The sequence below is a fragment of the Aquarana catesbeiana genome, linkage group LG05, assembly GCF_042186555.1.
Source record: "Aquarana catesbeiana isolate 2022-GZ linkage group LG05, ASM4218655v1, whole genome shotgun sequence".
Lineage (NCBI taxonomy): Eukaryota > Metazoa > Chordata > Amphibia > Anura > Ranidae > Aquarana > Aquarana catesbeiana.
Genome location: NC_133328.1, coordinates 381,396,177 through 381,417,085, shown reverse-complemented (window position 1 = coordinate 381,417,085; position 20,909 = coordinate 381,396,177). Strand labels below are relative to the sequence as shown.

Below are 20,909 nucleotides of genomic sequence, written 5' to 3'. Positions count from 1 at the left end.
TGCTACAGTATGGGCCTCAAGCCATGCTTTCAGGAAGAGCTACCACTTGGAAATGTTGTCCAGCCAAGACTTGTCCTTCGGAAGGAAGGTGTTACAGGCATTAGTCAACTCCCTCAAAAGTTATGTTTACTTGTGTAGCTTTCCTGGATTTGGGAAAACCATGGTTACATTTACTGATAATGGTATATCCGAGAATTTTCCAGGACAGTATCCATATTCCCACACAGATGTTTTTGGTTTTTAGTGTTGGTGTTTGAAATCGTTTCATTTTTACCTAGAAATTCCCCCCATGTAAATTGGTAGAGGTTCCTTACTTACAACAACTGAGGATGAAGGGCTTTTTAATTTGTTTCTAGTTTGTGTTTCCTGTTGAAGGCGGAGCAAATCATCTCTCAAGTAGCTGTCCTGGAAGATTCTTGGAAAGTGTAATAATGGTATTTAACCACTAGAACCCAATCTAAAGAACATTTTCCTACAATGGCCCGATTAAGAACCTGAGCGCCACATATTAAGTCCAAAAGGGGCTGCACTTTGTATACCAGGGAGGTAAATGCTGGCCTTATTCCCTGCATATACTGACGATCTTCATTTCCATCATCTTGTTTTGATGCCTTGACGAATGGTAAATACAAAGTATTTCTGGGTATGGGGAACATATTGCACGTAGCCTTCCTACCAGAATGTAGCACTAGGTGGTTAAGCAGGCAATCATCAGACTTGGGCACTCAGTAAGGGGTGGAGAAAGTCCTTAGCCTGTGCAAGCCCAACTATGGTGACTTAGAGCTTACATATGGCTTTTTCTCTTTTCTCCAAAGACTGGATAGAGCAGTAGGGAAGCGAAGGTTAGGAAAGCATAGGCAGCTTGGTGGACTGGTATTTAAGTTAACCTGTTGCTTTGCCCATCAAGGCTCACTTAAAATGTAATGTATCTCACTTACAATTATTGCTATAAAAGAAAACCTAAATAAAAAGCATTATAATGTTATTATATCACCGCTACCTACAAATCTGCAGATCAATACAATCAGATACTGTACACTAGGGTAAGTTACTCACATTATCATGTTGGGTGTTCATTGAAAGGTCCTCTTCTTTTAACTTCTGCATTACTTCAACATCCCTTTCATAGTTTTTCACCTCATTCAGAGTTCGGGGAATATATGCCTTCTTAAACACCTACAAATAAAAAGAGCGGTGATAAAATGTGTAGGAGATCCAAGTTCACAGATACTGTGATTCATTTAGCAATCTAGGTTTTGATTAAGAAATTTTATTGCCAGAATCCAAAAAATATTACATCCATCACTTGTCATACGTGGAAGACACACAGTTTATCTAGACACAGGCATGAAAGACTATAGCATGAAAATATTCATTACATTTTTGAAAATTGTATCCAATTTCAAACAAAAATTACTGTCCTGCAAAATTAACATCCAGCAATGCCTTTTTTGTTTTTTTCATACAGAGAGAAACACCTTAACACACTAACAGAAAAGAGTTCTGTAATGGTTTTTTTTTCTAAATCAGAGCAATTAAATAAAAAAAAAAAAAGAAGAAAAAGGCGGCATCCATTCCTCTTCACTATCTTTACAGACTGTCAACCCAACAGGGTCCCAGTGGTGGCCAGCGCTTCTAAACCACCAGTCCCAAGAGCTAAGCACACATAAGGGTACCCATCCTCCAGGACTGCAGGGGAATCTTCCCATTAAAACCAGATGCTTTTAGTAAACTTATTAGGAAACCTCCATGCTTGGCAAGTCATTCTGTAAAAGGGGATATTTGCATTAATCATCATTTTTCATGGCCCTACAGTAAGGTGATCAGTATGTATCCATCTTCTAGCAATCAATTTCCTCACATAAAAGAAAAGTAGTCCAATACATTTCTTTGTGGCATTATTAACCTCCTCATTTTCAATGAGCTCTAACAGGCATAACAAAGGATTACAGATGTTGGGGAAGCCAAAGTTATCTTCCATAAATTTGGTCACTTGAGTCCTTGTAATAGCCCCACACCATATGAAGAAAGGTCCCTTTAGACATATGGCACTTGTGATCACCTTTCTTCATTTTAAACAACAGAGCATAATGTGTTTGATGCAGATATCGCAGCGGAATCATCCTGTCATATGAAATAACTGTGGGTATGTAGGTACTTAAAACTTGCAGCCAAATCTCCTCTGACAACTCTTGTACAATACTTAGCCTTCTGTCAGAAGCTATCTGTACCAATTTCTCATTAGAAAAGGTCAATATAGCGTAGTACCTAGATATCAATTTACCATGGCCCACCTCCAAAATGACTGACTTCCTTTAGTAGTAGAGAGTGCAACCTCTCCCTTTCCAAACTGTTTAGCCGCAGTTTAAGTTGAACATATTTATAGGCCCATGACTTAGGCACTATCCTTTCTGACTGCAATTCTTCAAATAAAATAAAGGTGCCCTCTGAGACAGGAGATGCACATATGTGATATTATAATTGTGTTCACAAGAATTCATCATCCAATTTAAAAAAATTCCCTCAACTTGGATTAAATCAAGGAGTGTTGGCGAACAGGGTAAGAGATGTATTTGAAAGATGCTGTAAACACACAAAAAATATTTTCCTCAGCAAATATATAATCTCCGCAGCTGCCTCCACTGTCACTACAGCGTCATTCAACTGCAGAAACATTCTCCAATGTAAGTAAATTAATACAGAAGCTCAAATCAGGTAGTGCTACCCCCCCCCCCCAAATCAATGGGTAATTTTAGCATGGCCATCGTAATGCTAGGAACTGAGAACCCCACAAAAAAGTGAGCATCAGGGATTCAATGTATTTAAAAGTATGCCTGGGAATACACAACAGTGGGTAAGACTCCATTCACCCCAATGCAGTTTTTCATGCATTTTTGCAGAAAACGCAGGACATTATTTTTAACATGGGTTCCTATGGAACACATTCACATCAATGCATTTTTGTGCCTCTCTGTTTTTGAAAAGGGTCAGGGATTTTTTTTATGCAAAACTTTTTTTTTTTTTTTGCTTTTTTGGTTCAATAGACTTCAACTGAGAAGCTGCAGAAAAGCATGTAGTGCGTTCTTACTGCAATTTGCCTTTTATATCTGCCCAACAACATATTTTCCAAAAAAAAAAAGAAAATGCGAATCGTGGCAAAGTCGCAACAAAAAACTCAAAAAGCACAGCAAAAAGCACTGCAGAAACACTCAAAAGCAAACTGCATTAGTGTGAATAGAGCCTTATGCCGCGTACACACAAGCGGACTTTCCGGCAGACTTGGTCCGGCGGACCGGACTCCGTCGGACAATTCGATCATGTGTGGGCTCCAGCTGACTTTTTTTCCCCAAAAGTCAGACAGACCTAGAAATAAAACATGTTTCAAATCTTTCCGACGGACTCAAGTCTAGTCGAAAAATCCGCTCGTCTGTATGCTAGTCCGACGGACTAAAACAGACGCTAGGGCAGCTACTGGCTATCAACTTCCTTATTTTAGTCCGGTGTACATCATCACGTACGAAGCCGTCGGACTTTGGTGTGATCGTGTGTGTCCAAATCCGTTCGTTTGAAAGTCCGGCGGATCTACACTGCAAAGTCCGTCAGAAAGACTGTCGGACCTAGTCCGTTGAAAAATCCGCTCATGTGTACGTGGCATTAGAAAGGATATATAAAGATATATAAGAATATATAAGGACTAAGGGCCAGTTCACGCCACGTGCAGTCCAGTTTTTTTCTGCATCAAAAATGCACGGATAGTAGTTCACGCCAGTGCGGTCAGTTCCAGTGCATTTCAGTAGCAAAAAAAAAAAGTGTAGAACATGCTGCATTTTTTCTGCATGGAAATTGTAATGCAACATGGTAAAACGCACCAAAAACATACAGTATCTCACAAAAGTCAGTACACCTCTCCCATTGTTGTAAATATTTTTTTATATCTTTTCATGTGACAACAGTGAAGAAATGAGGACACTTTGCAACAATGTAAATTAGTGAGTGTACATCTTGTATAACCGTGTAAATTTGATGTCCCCTCAAAATAACAACACGCAGCCATTAAAGTGGATGTAAACCCAATGTCATCCTTTCTAAACTACTGCCATAGGGGTTATCTAGAAGGATATACATGCCTCCTGCATGTATCTTTACCTGTCAAATGTCTCCCCTCTGTCTGTTATGAAACCCGAAAAACTGCAGATTCTGTGGGTGAGTTTGTTGTCTGGAGCTCGGTGGGTGGAGTCGTGATGTCAGTAGACTCCCCGCCCACCTCTACACTCCCCTTGTCAATATGCATTTTCTACTGTGTATTTCTTACACTGAACTTCTGCTGATGATCTCGAACATCCAGTGAAAAGACAGGAAAGTAACCACATGACTTCAGCATGCCAAATCATGCTGAGGTGTGGAACAGACAATTCTTGCAGAGCTGCTGAAGAAAGGAGTGGGGGTGGGAATTAAAAAATAATGCATGTCTTAGGCTAGTGCACGAGATATGTAAATCACCTGTCACTCACAGCAACGGGGAGGATTTGACAACGTTTTTCTCTGTTTGTCAAGTTTTATCTCACTGAACAATAAAAGAGGATTGTTCAGAGCTGGATTAACTCTTTGTGGCAAGACTCAGCTCAAATGATAGGAAATATTATACTCTACATTATGACATAAAAAAAAAAAAAAAAAAAAAAATTCGGGTTTACATTCACTTTAATGTCAAAACCGCTGGCAACAAGAGTACACCCCAATGTGAAAATGTCCAAATTGGGCCCAATTAACCATTTTCTCTCCGTGGTGTCATGTCACTTAGTGTTACAAGCTCTCAGGTGTGAATGGGGAGCAGGTGTGTTAAATTTGGTGTTATCTCTCTCACTCTCTCAGCTGGTCATTGGAAGTTCACCATGGCATCTCATGGGAAAGAACTCTCTGAGGATCTGAAAAAAAGAATTGTTGCTCTACATAAAGATTGCCTAGGCTATAAGAAGATTGGCAAGATCCTGAAATGGAGCTGCAGCACAGTTGCCAAGACCATATAGCGGCTTGACAGGACAGGTTCCACTCAGAACAGGCCTAGCCATAATCGACTAAAGAAGTTGAGTGCACATGCTCAGCATCATACTCAGAGATTGTCTTTGGGAAATAGACGTATGAGTGCTGCCAGCATTGCTGCAAAGGTTGAAGGGGTGTGGGGGGGGTCAGCCTGTCAGTGCTCAGACCATGCGCGGCACACTGCTTCAAATTAGTCTGCATGGCTGTCATCCCAGAAGGAAGCCTCTTCTAAAGATGATGCACAAGAAAGCCCGCCAACAGTTTGCTGAAGACAAGCAGACTAAGGACATGGATTACAGGAACCATATCCTGTGGTCAGATGAGACCAAGATAAACGTATTTGATTCAAATGGTGTCAACCGTGTGTGGCAGCAACCAGGTGAGGAGTACAAATACAAGTGTGTCTTGCCTACAGTCAAGCATGGTGGTGGGAGTGTCATAGCCTGGGGCTGCATGAGTGCTGCCAGCACTGGAGAGCTACAGTTCATTGATTGTATCACGAATGCTAATGTACTGTGACATACTGAAGCAGAGCATGATCCCTCCTTTCGGAGACTGGGCCACAGGGCAGTATTCCAACATAACAACCCCAAACACACCTCCAAGATGACCACTGCCTTGCTAAAGAAGCTGAGGGTATAGGTGATAGACTGGCCAAGCATGTCTCCAGACCTAAACTCTATTCAACATCTGTGGGGCACCCTCAAAACGGAAGGTGGAGGGGCGCAGGGTCTCAAACATCCACCACCTCCGTGATGTCGTCATGGAAGAGTACTCCAGTGGCAACCTGTGAAGCTCTGGTGAACTCCATGCCTAAGATGGTTAAGGTAGTGCTGGAAAATAATGGTAGCCACACAAAATATTGACACTTTGGGCCAAATTTGGACATATTCACTTAGGGGTGTATTCACTTTTGTTGCCAGCGGTTTAGACACCTCCTTGACAAAGTTTTACTGGCCATATTTCTACATTGGTTCTGAAAGACAAAGCAAAGTCATCCATGGCTGCCAAAGAACAGATCTTTCTCTTCAATTCTGTGCATTCCCTGTGAGCTTGTTCATCCAATGAGATGATCTGAGGACCCAGCGGCAGATCAGCACGTGTGATATATCCAGAGTTAGAGCTTTCATGCTTTAACTGCAGATTATGTAAGGACTCTGTCAGGGCTGGGCTCAGCCCTGTCTTCTCTGAGCTGGCTGCTCAGCTGTCGGCTAATTGCCAGCTCCTATCTCTCCACAGTTACTCAGCTGTTGATGATATCCTGCTCATCAGTCCTGCCTACTTAAGCCGTCCTGTCCAGAGGAGCTCTGCCTTTGCCTTAGTCAGCATCACAGATGCTTGCCTGCATTCCTGTTAAAAGACTTGCTTGGCTGACATCCCTTCTGGCTCCAGATCCTGCTTACTGTTTTTCTATGCTCATCTCCGGCTCCCTGACGTTTGGCTTGTCTGACTATCTGTTCCGGTTCCTGAACTCTGGCTATGTTTTTACTACGTTTGTTCTATTTACTTTTATTATTAAAGAAGTGTGATTTAACTGTACTTCTGTCTCTGTCTGATTTCATGGTTTCTGACAGACTCCAGCACTGACTATTTCGAGTATCAAGTGGATGGGGCTGACAAGAGCCCAGCTGGGAAATCGGTTGCATGATAACAGCAAGAAGGTTGGACTAAGCTTATTTGTTTGGCGACACAGATTTACCACTATTTATTGGCACACGTGACCACAAATATATCACAAAAGTTCTGACTTGTCACCTGAGCAGTAGGCAAGGAAAAACTCCTCCAAAAAGGGGACACCTGTTCCTGTATTAATCACACTGCAGGTGTATCTGACATCTTATTTACTGTACTTAGTTTTTTTTATATTGTTAAATGCAGATATTTGACTGGTTGTTATACTGTGCATATGCTGCAAGGCACTTACCTCTTCATCAACCTTATCTTGACTTGATCTTTCTTCTTCTGTTCTTTCAGCTGCTATCTTCATAGCCTATAAAACAGCTATTTTTAATAAAAATCCTTTAACAGTGAAGGCCTTTACACAGAATCAATCCTGTTTTGTGTGGAGCACAACACTTGCAGGGCAAGTGTATGGCATTATTAAAGCAGTATTAAACCCCAAACCAAAATGTAATATACTGCAGCTTACTAATTATTAGATGTGGTGGCTGTATTGGTTTTTTTTTATGCTTTTTCTCAGTTTTCCCCTGGTGATCTCACCAGTAACACACCTCCTTTATTAGAATTCCTCCATAAGCGATATGTAAACATTATATGATAAGTTGATTATAAACTGATAAAACAGACTAGATTTAGGCTGGGTTCACATCTCACAGCAGGGGTCCGGTGCATTTCAGGTTCGATTTTGGTCCGAATGTTTGGCTGAATTGGGACCTGAAACGGACCAGAAGACGCACAGGGCTCCAGCCATCCTGGAGCTGTGCGAACCAACTCCATTGAGAGCCGGTCATAAGCTCCTGACATGCGAATTGGATGCAGGGAAATTCGCAGTAGTGTGAACCCAGCCTAAAGCAACTAATGTTTTTGTCTGAGCCGAAGAGACCTTATAAGAATGAAACAACGTGTCAGTAGACAGTTATTTGTGTCAACACAGGACAATGAAATACACCATAATATAAACTACTCAAAAAGAAGACAGGAACTGACTGCCATCTCTTACTGTAGGGTTAGATACAATCTTTGCATCTTACCACTCTTCCCTGTTTATCCACACCTACAGAATTCAATTGGTAGGCAAATTTAATTAGCCAGCAATAGTCTGTTGGGGTGGTGACAAAACAGTAATAAAGTTTGCTGATATGGGGAGGTGACAGAGGTGAAGAGACCTGCTCAGGTACAGACCAAAGAACATCCCACAAATGTCACTACACTGCTACATAAAGATTCATGGGACATGCGATTCTATGAGACACATTGCACAGCCAATGTGCGGCACCTTATCCCTTTGTCCTGCGCAAGGACATTGAGAAAATCAGCTGGGTTTATTGACATCACAAGTAATAAATCCTCATTTTTCTGGTGATTGATTTATATATACACTATATTACCAAAAGTATTGGGACACTTGCCTTTACACGCACATAAACTTTAATGGCATCCCAGTCTTAGTCCGTAGGCTTCAATTTTGAGTTAGCCCACCCTTTGCAGCTATAACAGCTTAAACTCTTCTGGGAAAGCTGTCCACGGGAATGTTTGACCATTCTTCCAGAAGTGCATTTGTGAGGTCAGGCACTGATGTGGATGAGAAGGCCTGGCTTGCAGTCTCCACTCTAATTCATCCCATAGGTGTTTTATCGGGTTGAGGTCAGGACTTTGTGTAGGCCAGTCAAGTTCCCCCACCCCAAACTTGCTCATCCGTGTCTTTATGGACCTGGTTTGTGCACTGGTAGGCAGTCTTGTTGGAACAGGAAGGGGCCATCCCCAAACTGTTCCCACAAAGTTGGGAGCATGAAATTGTCCAAAATGTCTTGGTATGCTGACTCCTTCAGAGTTCCCTAGAATGAGCAAGTTTGGATGGATGTTCCATGGATGAGCGAGTTTGGGGTGGAGGAACTTGACCGGCCTACACAGAGTCCTGACCTCAACCCGATAGAACACCTTTGGGATGAATTAGAGTGGAGACTGCGAGCCAGGCCTTCTTGTCCACATCTGTGCCTTCCTCATAAAGGCGCTTCTGGAAGAATGGTCAAACATTCTCATAGACACACTCCTAAACCTTGTGGAGAGCCTTCAAAGAGTTTAAGCTGTTATAGCTGCAAAGGGTGGGCCAACTCTATATTGAACCATACAGACTAATGCCGTGTACACACGACCGGACTTTACGGCATACTTGATTTGGCGGACCGGAGTCGTCGGACAATTCGATCGCGTGTGGGACTCAAGTGGACTTTTTTTCCCCAAAAGTTTGACGGACCTAGAAATGAAACGTTTCAAATCTTTTCGACTGACTCAAGTCCGGTTGAAAAGTCCGCTCGTCTGTATGCTAGTCCGATGGACAAAAACCGAAGCTAGGGCAGCTATTGGCTACTGGCTATGAACTTCCTTGTTTTAGTCCAGTCATACGTCATCACGTACGAATCCGTCAGACTTTGGTTGATCATGTGTAGGCAAGTCCGTTCATTCGGAAAGTTCGTTGTAAAGTCTGCCGTAAAGTCCGCTCGTGTGTACGCGGCATTAGACGCCATTAAAGTTCATGTGCGTGTAAAGGCAGGCGTCCCAATACTTTTGGTAATATAGTGAATATAGTGTGTATATATATATATATATATATATATATATATATATATATATATATATATATATATATATATATATATATAAATCAATCACCAGAAAAATAAGGATGTATTACCTGTGATGTCAATAAACCCAGCTGATTTTTCTCAATGTCCTTGCGCAGGACAAAAGGGCTCTATAAGGTGCCACACATTGGCTGTGCAATGCGCCTCATAGAATCGCATGTCCTATGAATCTTTATGTAGCAGTGTAGTGACATTTGTGTGATGTTCTTTGGTCTGTACCTGAGCAGGTCTCTTTACCTCTGTCACCTCCCCCATAGCGAAAACAGAAAAAAAGAAAGGCGCACCTAGTGCATTACTGATAAAAGGTTTTAATAAAAGTAAAAAAAACAATAAAACTACTCACAAACATGCATGAATATAGGCTTTTCTTAGCAATCAAACTGCATCCCTTGGCACCTGCAGACAGGACCTAATGACGGGAGGTATAAGATGGCACTCCAAACAGCTGACGCGTTTCAGCCTAGGCGGTCTGAGGAAGAGGGCACGCCCCTGAAATGCGTCAGCCGTTTAGACATTTGGAGTGCCATCTTACACCTCCAGTCATCAGGTCCTGTCTGCAGGTGCGAAGGGATGCAGTTTGATTGCTAAGAAAAGCCTATATTCACGCAGGTTTGTGAGTAGTTTTATTGTTTTTTTACTTTTATTAAAACCTTTTATCAGTAATGCACTAGGTCGGTGCGCCCTTCTTTTTTTCTGTTTTCTCTTTAGTTGTATGAATACCCATTGTTCTGAGGAGGGCTGCAAGACTATAGACTTTGCTTTACACCAAAGAATGGACCACACCACCCGTGTCTAACAAAACACTGGAGCGCAGGAGATTGTTGTTTTGTTACCTCCCCCATAGCAACAAGCTTTATTTCTGTTTGATCACCACCCCAACAGACTATTGCTGGCTAATTAGATTTGCCTGCCAATCGAATTCTGTAGGTGTGGATAAACAGGGAAGAGTGGTAAGATGCAAAGATTGGATCTAACCCTACAGTAAGAGATGGCAGTCAGTTCTTTTCTCTTTTTGGTCAGTACCCTATGTACAGTGCCGGGACAAGGTCATCCGGTGCCCAGGGCGAAGTTGGCAAACTGCGCCCCCCCCCCTGTATGTGCCCGAAACAGGCAGCAATATATGGGTAAGTCTCGGTGCTTGTAGCTGCCGCCCAGTCACAGTATATGTACTGCAGTGGGTTGGCAGGGGTTAATTATGAATGGTATTTGTAATATGCAACAAGAAGGGGGTTAATGTACTTTCACTGGTCACTGATGCATTAGTTACCAGTAGCAGTTAATTAACCCCATTGTGCTGCATTAGTGGTACCAGTGTCAGTGTTTATAAACCCCTTCAAGCAGCAGCATACATTAACACTGACACTGGCACCACTAATGCAGCACAATGGGGTTAATTAACTGCTACTGGTAACTAATGCATCAGTGACCAGTGAAAGTACATTAACCCCCTTCTTGTTGCATATTACAAATACCATTCATAATTAATTACCCCCCTTCAGCTCCCCTCCACCCTCAGAGTTAACTAATTAATCTGCCTATGCCTGCTTACTTGTTCGATATACAGCGCGGTTGGTTCCTCCTCAAGGTCGCGCTCAGTGCGCCAGCAGCTCTCTATGGTCCTCTTCATCCCGCCTCCCAGCCAGGTCAGTGACATCATGCCTTGCCGGGACTAGGAAGCGCCTATCGGGCGGAGATTACTCTGTGGCTCTGCCTGACAGAGAAGTGAAGAAGTGGTTCCAGGTGCGCACCTGGCACATCGTTGCAGGCAGGTCTGGCTCTACCGTATTGTAGCGTGGCTGGCGGTAATCAGTCACAACGTCACAAGGTTTTTGCAGCACACTACGGACACTTAACCTGCGCCCCCCTTCCTCCAGGAAATTTTGTCGCCCAGGGCATCTGTCCTTCCGTCCCTGCCTTGTACCGGCCCTGCCTATGTATTCTATATTATGGTGCATTTCATTGTCCTGCGTTGACACAAATAACTGTCCACTGACATGTTGTTTCATTCTTATAAAAGGTAAAAAATGTATAGGTGTCAGCAGGGGCGTACCTAGAGCATCTGGCACTCGGGGCAGATCCTATATCTGCCCCCCCCCCCCCCCCAACTTTAAAATGTAAAAACACCCCACTGTGCTCCCTGCATACCTCTGCATCCCGCCAATATCTCTTTGTCACTACTGTGTACCCCCTCTCCACAATGGCACCTCTGGACCCCTTTACATTACACAGCCCCCGCAGCTCTGGACCCTTCTACACTACACAGCCCCCCCACAGGTCTAGACCCCTGCACATTACACAGCCCCCCCCCCCACGCTATCTCTGGATCCCTGCACATTACACAGCCCCCCCTCCACCCAAGCTCTGAACCCCTGCACATTACACAGCCCCCCAAAGCACTGGACCCCTGCACATTACACAGTCCCCCCCCACCCCAGCTTTGTTCCCCTGCACATTACACAGCCCCCCCAGTTCAGGACCCCTGCATATTACACAGCCCCCCCCCCCCCCAGCTCAGGACCCCTGCATATTACACAATACCCCCTCCCCCAGCTTAGGACCCCTGCACATTACACAATACCCCCTCCCCCAGCTCAGGACCCCTGCACATTACACATTCCCCCCCCCCTCCCACCAGCTTGGGACCCCTGCACATTGCCCCTTCCTACCTTACTGGGGCGTGCATTCAGAGCTGGAGACACAGCAGCACAGAACAGAGGGCCGGAACTGCTGGAGTAAATTTTTCATATTAACAATGTTAATAATTGGTTGCTAGGACCACCTGCTGGTTAACTTGAAAAGTTAAGTCTAGCACTTGCCATCCTCTCTCCAGCTCCGCTCACTGTCTCACTCCCCTGCAGTGTGCCGCAGAGTGAATCCGGCGGCCGACACTGGGTGTCAGTCACCCGGGTACGGTCTGTACATGGGCACCCCTGCACCCCGTCACAGTTCACCCCTTCCTGCCCTGGTTGTCACAGTGCTGCCTGTGCCTGTAGCCGCACTGTCACCGCTTCACTTGCGGAGGGTCACCGGGCTGAGGCCCCCCTAATGTGTGGCACAACACCCCCCCCCCCTCCCAGTTGGTAAGCCACTGGGTGTCAGCATCCCCCTCACCCCCCCATTTTACTTACCTGAGCCATCATTCAATCCAGCCCCGTGCACCTCCGCAGCTCTTCTCTCCCCTCACTTTCCGGGTCTCGCTGGCTTTGCTGGGGCACTGGCTCCCAATGCTGTGAATCAAAGACAATGACAAGGGAGTGGACCAAATCCCGCTGTCTGTGTCAATGGACACAGCAGCATGGCTCGGGTGCGAGCAGGCACGAGTGCCCACACGGGAAGCGGCTTCCCATGGGGGCACTGGACCGATGGGAGGAGCCAGGAGTGCCGGCAAGGGACCCAAAAAGAGGAGGCTCATGGCCGCTTTGTGCAATTCGATTGCACTGAGCAGGTAAGTATAGACATGTTTGTTTGTTTTTTTTTTTATTTACCTTTGCAAATCACTTTTAAATAATATATATAACATTTGAGGGTTCTAAGTAAAGAAAAAGAGAAAATGCTGATTTTTATATGCATGACAGAAATGTCAGAATTAACCACTGCAAAGCTATTTAAAAAAATGAAAGATCAAAATACCTTTTCTAAATAGGCATCCAGGTTATCCTGAGTAATGGATGGATCTGTGATTAACTCAAACAGTTCTCGTACCGTCATTACTGCAACATTGTACTTCACAAAGAAATCTGCAAAGCACAAAGAAATTTTCAGTAAAATTTTAGTGATAAAAAAACATTTACCAAAACAGGTACAGGAAAATAAAATATCTACGTTTAATTCAGCCAAAATATGTATTTAAATAGTATACTCTATTTATGTGTGGATACTTTTCTTACAGAAGTCATTTACAAATATAGCCCCGTAAAAAGAATCATAAAAAGATATCTATTTTCCTCCAGTAAAAACATGTTTATCCACACTCTGTTACAGACATCTGCATTTATATAGCCATGTTTTTTTAAGCTGAAGTTCTGATTTTGGGGGGGGGCTACGTAGCAGCAGAGACATACCTTACCTCTACGGAATTGTGTCCCATGTCCACCTGGCTACTGATCTTCCAAATGCTGCTGAGGTCAACATCAACCTTTGTGAGAATATCAGAGATGCACCACTTGCCCAACCATTCCTTCCTCTTCCTCCATTCATAGAATTCATTCTATTGTTTTGCAGAATGCAAAGCATTCTGTGAATGAAGGATAAGCAGATGGATGACAGGATACACTTCTTCCAATCACAAAACGCTTTGCGTTCTGAGAAATAAAATTAGAGTTCAATTAATGAAGGAAGCAGGCTCGCAACAGCTGGTGTTAAGATTCCTACACTATGCAGCAGCCAGCCAGACATAGGACACACTTTATTACATGTTATATCCCTGGTGCTGCATAACAAAAAGACAAAAAAGAAAATTTAACAACTTTAGCTTGAGGAAAATTTGTTGTAAAAGAAACACAGCTGCCACTGATTATTTCTTCTTAGAATGCTAGCTGCCTGGACACTTTGCTGACCCTCTTTCTTCAATGCTTGAAAAACCCACTAACATTTTTTTGTGCAGCTAAAGGCAACTGCTAAACAACTTCAGAAGGAACAAATTCCCCATCTGTTGTGCTGATCCTTTGGCTTCTATATATTCCAAGTCCACAATATATTTATGCAGGAGTTCTCACTTACAAATCTGGGGTAGCAAATCATTGAAGATAGAGAGATATCCGGGCAACAAATAAAACAAGTCATTGAGCTGCTAATGCTTTCCAAACATTAAAGCTGAGCTAAAGTCAAAAAAGTCCCTCAATTTACCTTAAAGTGGATGTAAACTTGATTCATGAAATTTGACCTGGGCACATATATCTGTAGTGTTTACTTATCTCTCTCCAAAGCACCAAGTCCTGTGTGTTTCTGCTGTTTCCTTGCTCTGTTATCAGCATGATAACTTCTGACAAGTTCTCCAACAACCAAGATAAAAGCAGCCTGAAATTTGTGTGGAGGGAGGTTGCTATAGTATAAATAGATTAGCAGAGAGCTTGCACATTTCTTCTTTCCTTTGCCCATGTGGAGGGGGGGGGTGTGCCTTTCCTCCAATCAGCTGTCTTAGCTGTATGCCAAGAATCCACACCCAGTGCTGAACAGGAAGAGAAAATCTCTAACAGGATGTGCACTTTCTGAAGAATATCTAAAGCTGAAGACAGCCGGTATATATGTTAAACTTATGTAGGGAGATTTGTTTCATCCCTGTGTATCATCTGAGGCGGTTCCCTTCACTGGGTATATATGAGGGTTTACAGCAATTTTAAAAAGACCCTGTCACAAATCAAATATTATATTGCTTACTTGAGGTGTTTTTTATTTGCATAAACTTTTTTTTTAATTCACTTGTATTGTGCTTTTGCTCTTGCTAGCACATTTGACTACTTCAAAAGAGTAAATTACATAGGACAGCTCCCTTCCCTTCTTGAATGCCATATGCCTCTCTTCTTCTGGGACTGTGTATTTACTCTGTGCTGGCCCAGCATCTCCACCCCTTCCCCAGCCTACATAACCTTTTATTTAGCAGCTGGGGAAGTGGAGGGGAGGACTATAGTGTGTCACTTGAGTGACATCTGTTTGCTGACATCAAATCCATAACGTCAGCACCCAGCAGCAATCTTAAAGGTGTTGTACACCCTCAGAGTTTTATGCATTAAGGTGAAAAACCTTTTGTGCTGCAGCACCCCCCCCCCCCCCCCAGAACCCCCTTTTTTCTTACCTGAACCAGATCGTTCCAGCGACAGGAGCGAGCACAGCAGCTCCAGGCCCTCTCTTGGGTCCTCATCGGATAGATTGATAGCAGCAGGAGCCATCGGCTCCTGCTGCTGTCAATCAAATCCTGAGACACAGGAGCCAGGGGCGGGGCTGAGTCCTGCTGTCTGTGGCAATAGAAGCAGCAGCAGGTCTCAGAAGCACGCCCGCACGAGTGCCCCCATGGAAAGCAGCTCTCTGAGGGGGCACTTGAGAAGAGGAGGAGCCAGGAGCACCGCGGGGGGGGGGGGGACCCCCAGAAAAGGAGGATCGGGGCCACTCTGTGCAAAACTCTTGTTAGACTTTACCAGCTCTGTGCATGTTTGTTATTTAAAAAAAAAAAAAAAAAAACCTTTACAAATCACTTTAAGGCTGTTACAGGTAAATAACATGCCTAAAATAAGTTAAATGCACGTATAAACTTATTGGCAAGATTGTTGTTGAAATTAATGGTATGGCAACAAGCTCTATTTAATTCAAAGAGTATGGAGTGTAATTTCTGAAATATGTTGTGTTCTTTTCCCTTTGCTCTTTCACCAGTCACACTCAGATTTACAAGGCACCTTTACGTCTGATTAACCATTTGCCGACCGTGTCACCCAGATATACTGCGGCACAATGGCTCTCCTGGGCGAAATCCCGTACGGGTATGTCCTACCCTTTTTCGGCCACCAGAGGGCACGATCGCCACTGGCCACGCGCAATCGCGTGCACGTCAGAGGAGAGGAGCCATAGCATTTGTTCCTATCAAGTAGGAAAAAACATATGGCTTCTCTCCTAGTCAATCCTATCCCCACACAGTTAGAACACAGTGAGAGAACACACAATGACCCCTTGATCGCCCCCTAGTGTTTAACCCCTTCCCTGCTAGTGACATTTACACAGTATTTAGTGCATTTTTATAGCACTGATTGCTGTATAAATGCCAATGGTCCCAAAAAAGTGTCAAAAGTCTCTGATCTGTCCGTCGCAACACCGCTAAAAATCGCAGATCACCACAATTACTAGTAAAAAAAACAAAAAAAATAACACAACATAAATCTTTCCCATAGTTTGCAGATGCTATAACTTTTGCGCAAACCAATCAATATGCGCTTATTGCGATTTTACCAAAAATATGTAGCCCTATGTAGCACTATTCAGCCCTGGTGGCTGTTTAGCATCATAATGCTTAAAACCACTTGTGGTCATTGATCAGCATGGCCACGTGACTGTGCTGACCAATGAGAATGGCTTCCAATTCCTGTAAACGCCACCTGGGAAGAAACAGGTTGTCCAACAAATGGGTCAAATCAAAACATGTGCAAATGCAGAAAACTCACCATTTACATTGACACAGTCCTTGCGAAGAAATTCCAAAGCATGTGGGTGATCATGCTCCACTGACTGAGATACATCAATGATATAAACTTGGCCATTATGATAGCTTTTATATTGAGGGGTAGGAGTAAAGAAAAAACAAATTAGTTTATCCAAATACACTCTTATTGAATCCCTTCATATGTAAAAGAATAAAAATGAAAAAAAAAAATCTGACTAAATTCCTGCTGGAGCTACACAGGGCGCATTTCCTATATAAAAGGCATGAGCATTGTATGATTAACACATTTTTCATTAAGTAAAACTATAGGCAAAATTTTTTTTTTCTAATTATGGATAGAGCAAGGGAGGGTTACAAGCCCTGTCAGATTCTTTTTCGCCATCTGTGTCCCATTGCAGAGATTTCCTTTCACATCCTGTCCTATATCCAAACATTCCTTTGGGACCCCCAGGTTACCAACACTAGTGTACCCATTGGAAGATTTAAACTATTACTTTTCTGAGGACAACCCAAAATTTGGGATTTTCTTTTACTTTAACTTTTGATAATAATGGTAAACAGGACAAATAGAGAGGGTGGATCTCCTTAAAGGGGGCACAGGCAGCAATAAAAACTGACAAGTGTTTTAATCCCTCTCCTCTCTATCCAGAACAAGTTTTGCATTTAGTTATACTGTGCAAATAAGACAATCGCAGAGTGGCATAGTTCATATTACTTTACTGTTCAACTGCTGCATACATTGAATTTATTATAAAGCTAGTAATGACATGAATACATTTGGATCACTGTGCCCACTTTAGCTAATACTAGGATTTAAACCTTCTAACAAGCAATTTGTGCCAAACATTTCCAAGTCATCTTAAATGACAGCCACAATGGTCGGTACATGCCCAAGGGAATGTACTTCATTTACTGGGCAAACTATCAGCTTTTCCTCTAGATTGTGTTGCTTCTGAATTAAAAGCTTGCCTGTTAATTTTAGCAGTGTAAACAATGTTGGCTCTCAGAGTGATAGCGGCACATTAGTGATCAGTTGAGCAAAGTCTGCTGGGTTCCTACTTCCTTGGCACTGTTAACTAATCCAAGTACTTTCTTATACAAGAATACTTCACAGTCAAATGACCTGAATATAAAAGCTTTATTGAGTTTTATTAGCTTATTGAACTTTATTAACCACCTGCCGACCACGGTATAGCCGAAAAAGACAGCTACAGCAGGGTTGTCCTGTTCTGGGAGGGCGTCAGACATCCTCCCAAAATCCTGCCCCCTGTGCGCATGGGGCCTGCTCTGTGACCTCTGTGTCCTTCAGACACTGCTGATCACAGATCACGGTAAAAGACCAATCACAGCGGCCCTTTATCATATGATCAGCTGTATCTTATGCTCAGTGCCCTGATAGTCAGTGCAGCTCCATCAATGCCATCCACCAGTGCAGCCTCACCAGTGCAAAATATAAAAAACCCCAGTGGTGATTATAGTGGTTCTAAAGGCTGAAGGTTATTTACCTTCATACATTCTATGCATGAAGGTAAAAAAAAAAACTTTCTTTCTGTGTACAGCATCCCCGCCCCCCAAAATTTTATCTGAGCTCCCTCCGATCCAGCAATGCTCATGATAGCTTTGACTGTTCCAGGACTTCGAGACAGCGGCAGGCTGAGACAGCAGTAGGAGCCCATTGACTCCCACTGCTGTCAATCACAGCCAGTGAGCCAATGAGGAGAGAGCGGGGGTGGGGCCGAGCCACGGCTCTATATGTCTTATGGACGCATAAAGCAGCGGCTCGGGAGCAAGCATGCACCGGTAACCCAAGGGTAAGTGGCTTTCTCTGGGGGCTCAAGGGAGACGAGCCAGGAGCGCCAGCAGGGAACTCGAAAAGAAGAGGATCGGATCTGCTCTGTGCAAAACCACTACACAGAGCACACAAGTATACCATGTTTGTTATTTAAAGTGGGGTTCCACCCCAAAAAAAAAAAAATTACATGAAAAATCCTAAAAAAAAAAAAAAAAAAATACAAAAAAAATTTGGATTTTTTTTTTTTTACTTACCTCTAAATGCCTGTTGCTAGGGGGTCCCTCGTAGTCTGCCTCTTCCAGTGCCTGGGCTGGTGACATCACTTCCCCCTCGGCACAGGAAGGGCTCAGCTCTGCTCCCTCCCTCCTGTCAATCATCTGGGACCCATTACAGGTCCCAGGTGACTGAGCGGCCAATCACGGCGCGCGGCGCCGCTCGCGCATGCGCCGTGGGTGCCAGGCTGTGAAGCCACAGCCCGGCGGCCACAGTTGCAATGCCGGCGCCGCTGAACGGAGGGGGAGACGAGCCCCCCGCATCGCTGGACCCTGGGACAGGTAAGTGTCCAATTAAAAGTCAGCAGCTGCAGTATTTGTAGCTGCTGACTTTTAATTTTTTTTTTTTTTTTTTGACTGGACCTCGGGTGGAACTCCTCTTTAAAAAAATAAAAAATAAATAAAGCTTTAATACCACTAAAAAAAAAAAGCTCTATCGGTCTCCCAAAAAATGATAAACATTTAATTTGGGTACAGCGTTGCATGACCACGCAATTGTCAAAGTGTGAGCATTGAAAGCTGAAAATTGGCTTGGGCAGGAAGGGGGTAAAGGTGGCCGATAGGCAAGTGGTTAAAGCTCTCTTTTCATTTTTGCGTGAAGTCCATGTCGTGTTTTAAGTTAATTGGGATTACCTACAATTTTTTGGGGGGTTTTTCTTTGGTGGTGGGGGTTGTAGTGGTAGTGGTTGTTTTTTACAAAATAAATTTATTAGCCAATAATTTATTTAAGCACCATTCACACTTGCTTGGCATTAGAAATAGACCTGGATCTAGCTCCATAGAGATCATTTCTTTCACCCTAAATCACAATTGGAATATGGCCATGTGCATTACTTACAGCATGTTAAATTCACTGAGATCTGCATGCACAAGCCTGGCATCCTGGTACATCCTTCGCATATACTGAATGATGTCCAAGTAACTCTCTCGGGCTTTGGAATCCGATAACTGGGCATTCTTCAGCAAGGGAGCTGGCCTTAAAATGGAAGCAAAAGATTGCTGAGAACAGAGGGAAATCAAATGAAAAATATAAGAGAAACAAGTTTAGAAAAAAAATGGACCTAATTTGTGTGTAAAACTGTAAAAAGAGCTGTCTGAGCTCCCCCTTATAACTGGAGTACCATTTACAACAGCAGGGCTGAAATGGATCCATTGCTACAGGGCAATGCATATTTCAGGCACTTTGATAAACACAGCTTTAAAAACTTGGACTGCTAATGAAAAAGTGGTTCACTAACCACTACTTGCTCAAATAATTTAGATACCTAATCCTCTTAAAGTTCACTTTGAAAAGGGAATTTTAAAGTTACTCACATGTCGTTTTTCCCAATAAACTCCATCACAAGGACATGACTCTTTAGCAAAATGGGCTCCGGACAGGGAATTCCTGCAGTGTTTAACCTTGAATAATAAAAGCAGACAAAGTGATTTTTATTATCATTTCATTTTAACTTTAGTAAAATCAGAGTTTTTGTAGTGAGGAAAAGGGTTTTTAACAGTAGGAAAAGTACATCAATGCAGACTGTACTTTTCATTGCCCATCACTGTTGTCTTGCACAGGTAATAACCTCTTGCCAGGGTCCCTTCTGCCAGCAAGTGTATCTTTAATGAAAGGATTTCCTTACCCATGCTATGCATTAACATGGAACTTCAGTCACAAGTCCTGCTAAATCACTTCAGGCTGGTCCTTTTGCAGGTATAGCGGTGCAAAACATTAAAAATAAGTGTCTATACTGCTTAACCACTTGCCGACCACAATATGTGTTTATATACGTTGCGGTTTGCAAGTGGTTTACCGGATTATGGCTGAAGATATCAGCCATAAGCCCAGTATTATTTTATCAGCCACTGCCTGGCTTCCTCTTGAAAGCATTCTGAGCGGCTCATAGAAATATTTTCAATTGTTATAAAACATATCCAATAAAATCACATTTTCTCATACATTTAGGCCAAAATGTATTCTGCTATAGGGTCTTTGGTAAAAACCAAACTGTACAGATCAGTAGCCTGATCACGATCAGAATCATACTTGTGTCCCCAAAAACAGACACCATACTGGTAATGGCAGTGATCAGCGACTTATAGTGTAACAGTGTGGTGGGCAATCTAGCGCTAACAGACTCTGTCTTGGAGAAATGCTGACTGACACAAATTACCATGATCAGTGATAATACTGTACCCTATACTAATGGCACTGGCTGGAAAGGGGTTAACATCAAGGGGCAATCAGGGGCTTACCTGTGTGCTTAGCAAGTGTAAGGCTGGGTTCAAATTCACTGTGAATTTGATGCGTGTTTCCCCCACATCTAATTCGCGTGACAGGAGACTAACAGACCTGT

General features: G+C 43.2%; 1 protein-coding gene across 1 annotated transcript in view; it reads right to left on the bottom strand.

The window, feature by feature from the left end:
* RIOK1 (RIO kinase 1) overlaps positions 1–20,909 on the bottom strand; it is a 69,747-nt gene that overhangs the window by 10,860 nt on the left and 37,978 nt on the right. The window contains exons 9-14 of the mRNA XM_073631014.1: positions 19,885–19,971; positions 19,409–19,546; positions 16,508–16,611; positions 12,993–13,099; positions 6,965–7,030; positions 1,057–1,176 (exon numbers count right to left, since the gene is read on the bottom strand). Coding sequence (XP_073487115.1) covers positions 1,057–1,176; positions 6,965–7,030; positions 12,993–13,099; positions 16,508–16,611; positions 19,409–19,546; positions 19,885–19,971 — 622 coding nt within the window. The remainder of the gene's footprint in view (positions 1–1,056; positions 1,177–6,964; positions 7,031–12,992; positions 13,100–16,507; positions 16,612–19,408; positions 19,547–19,884; positions 19,972–20,909) is intronic.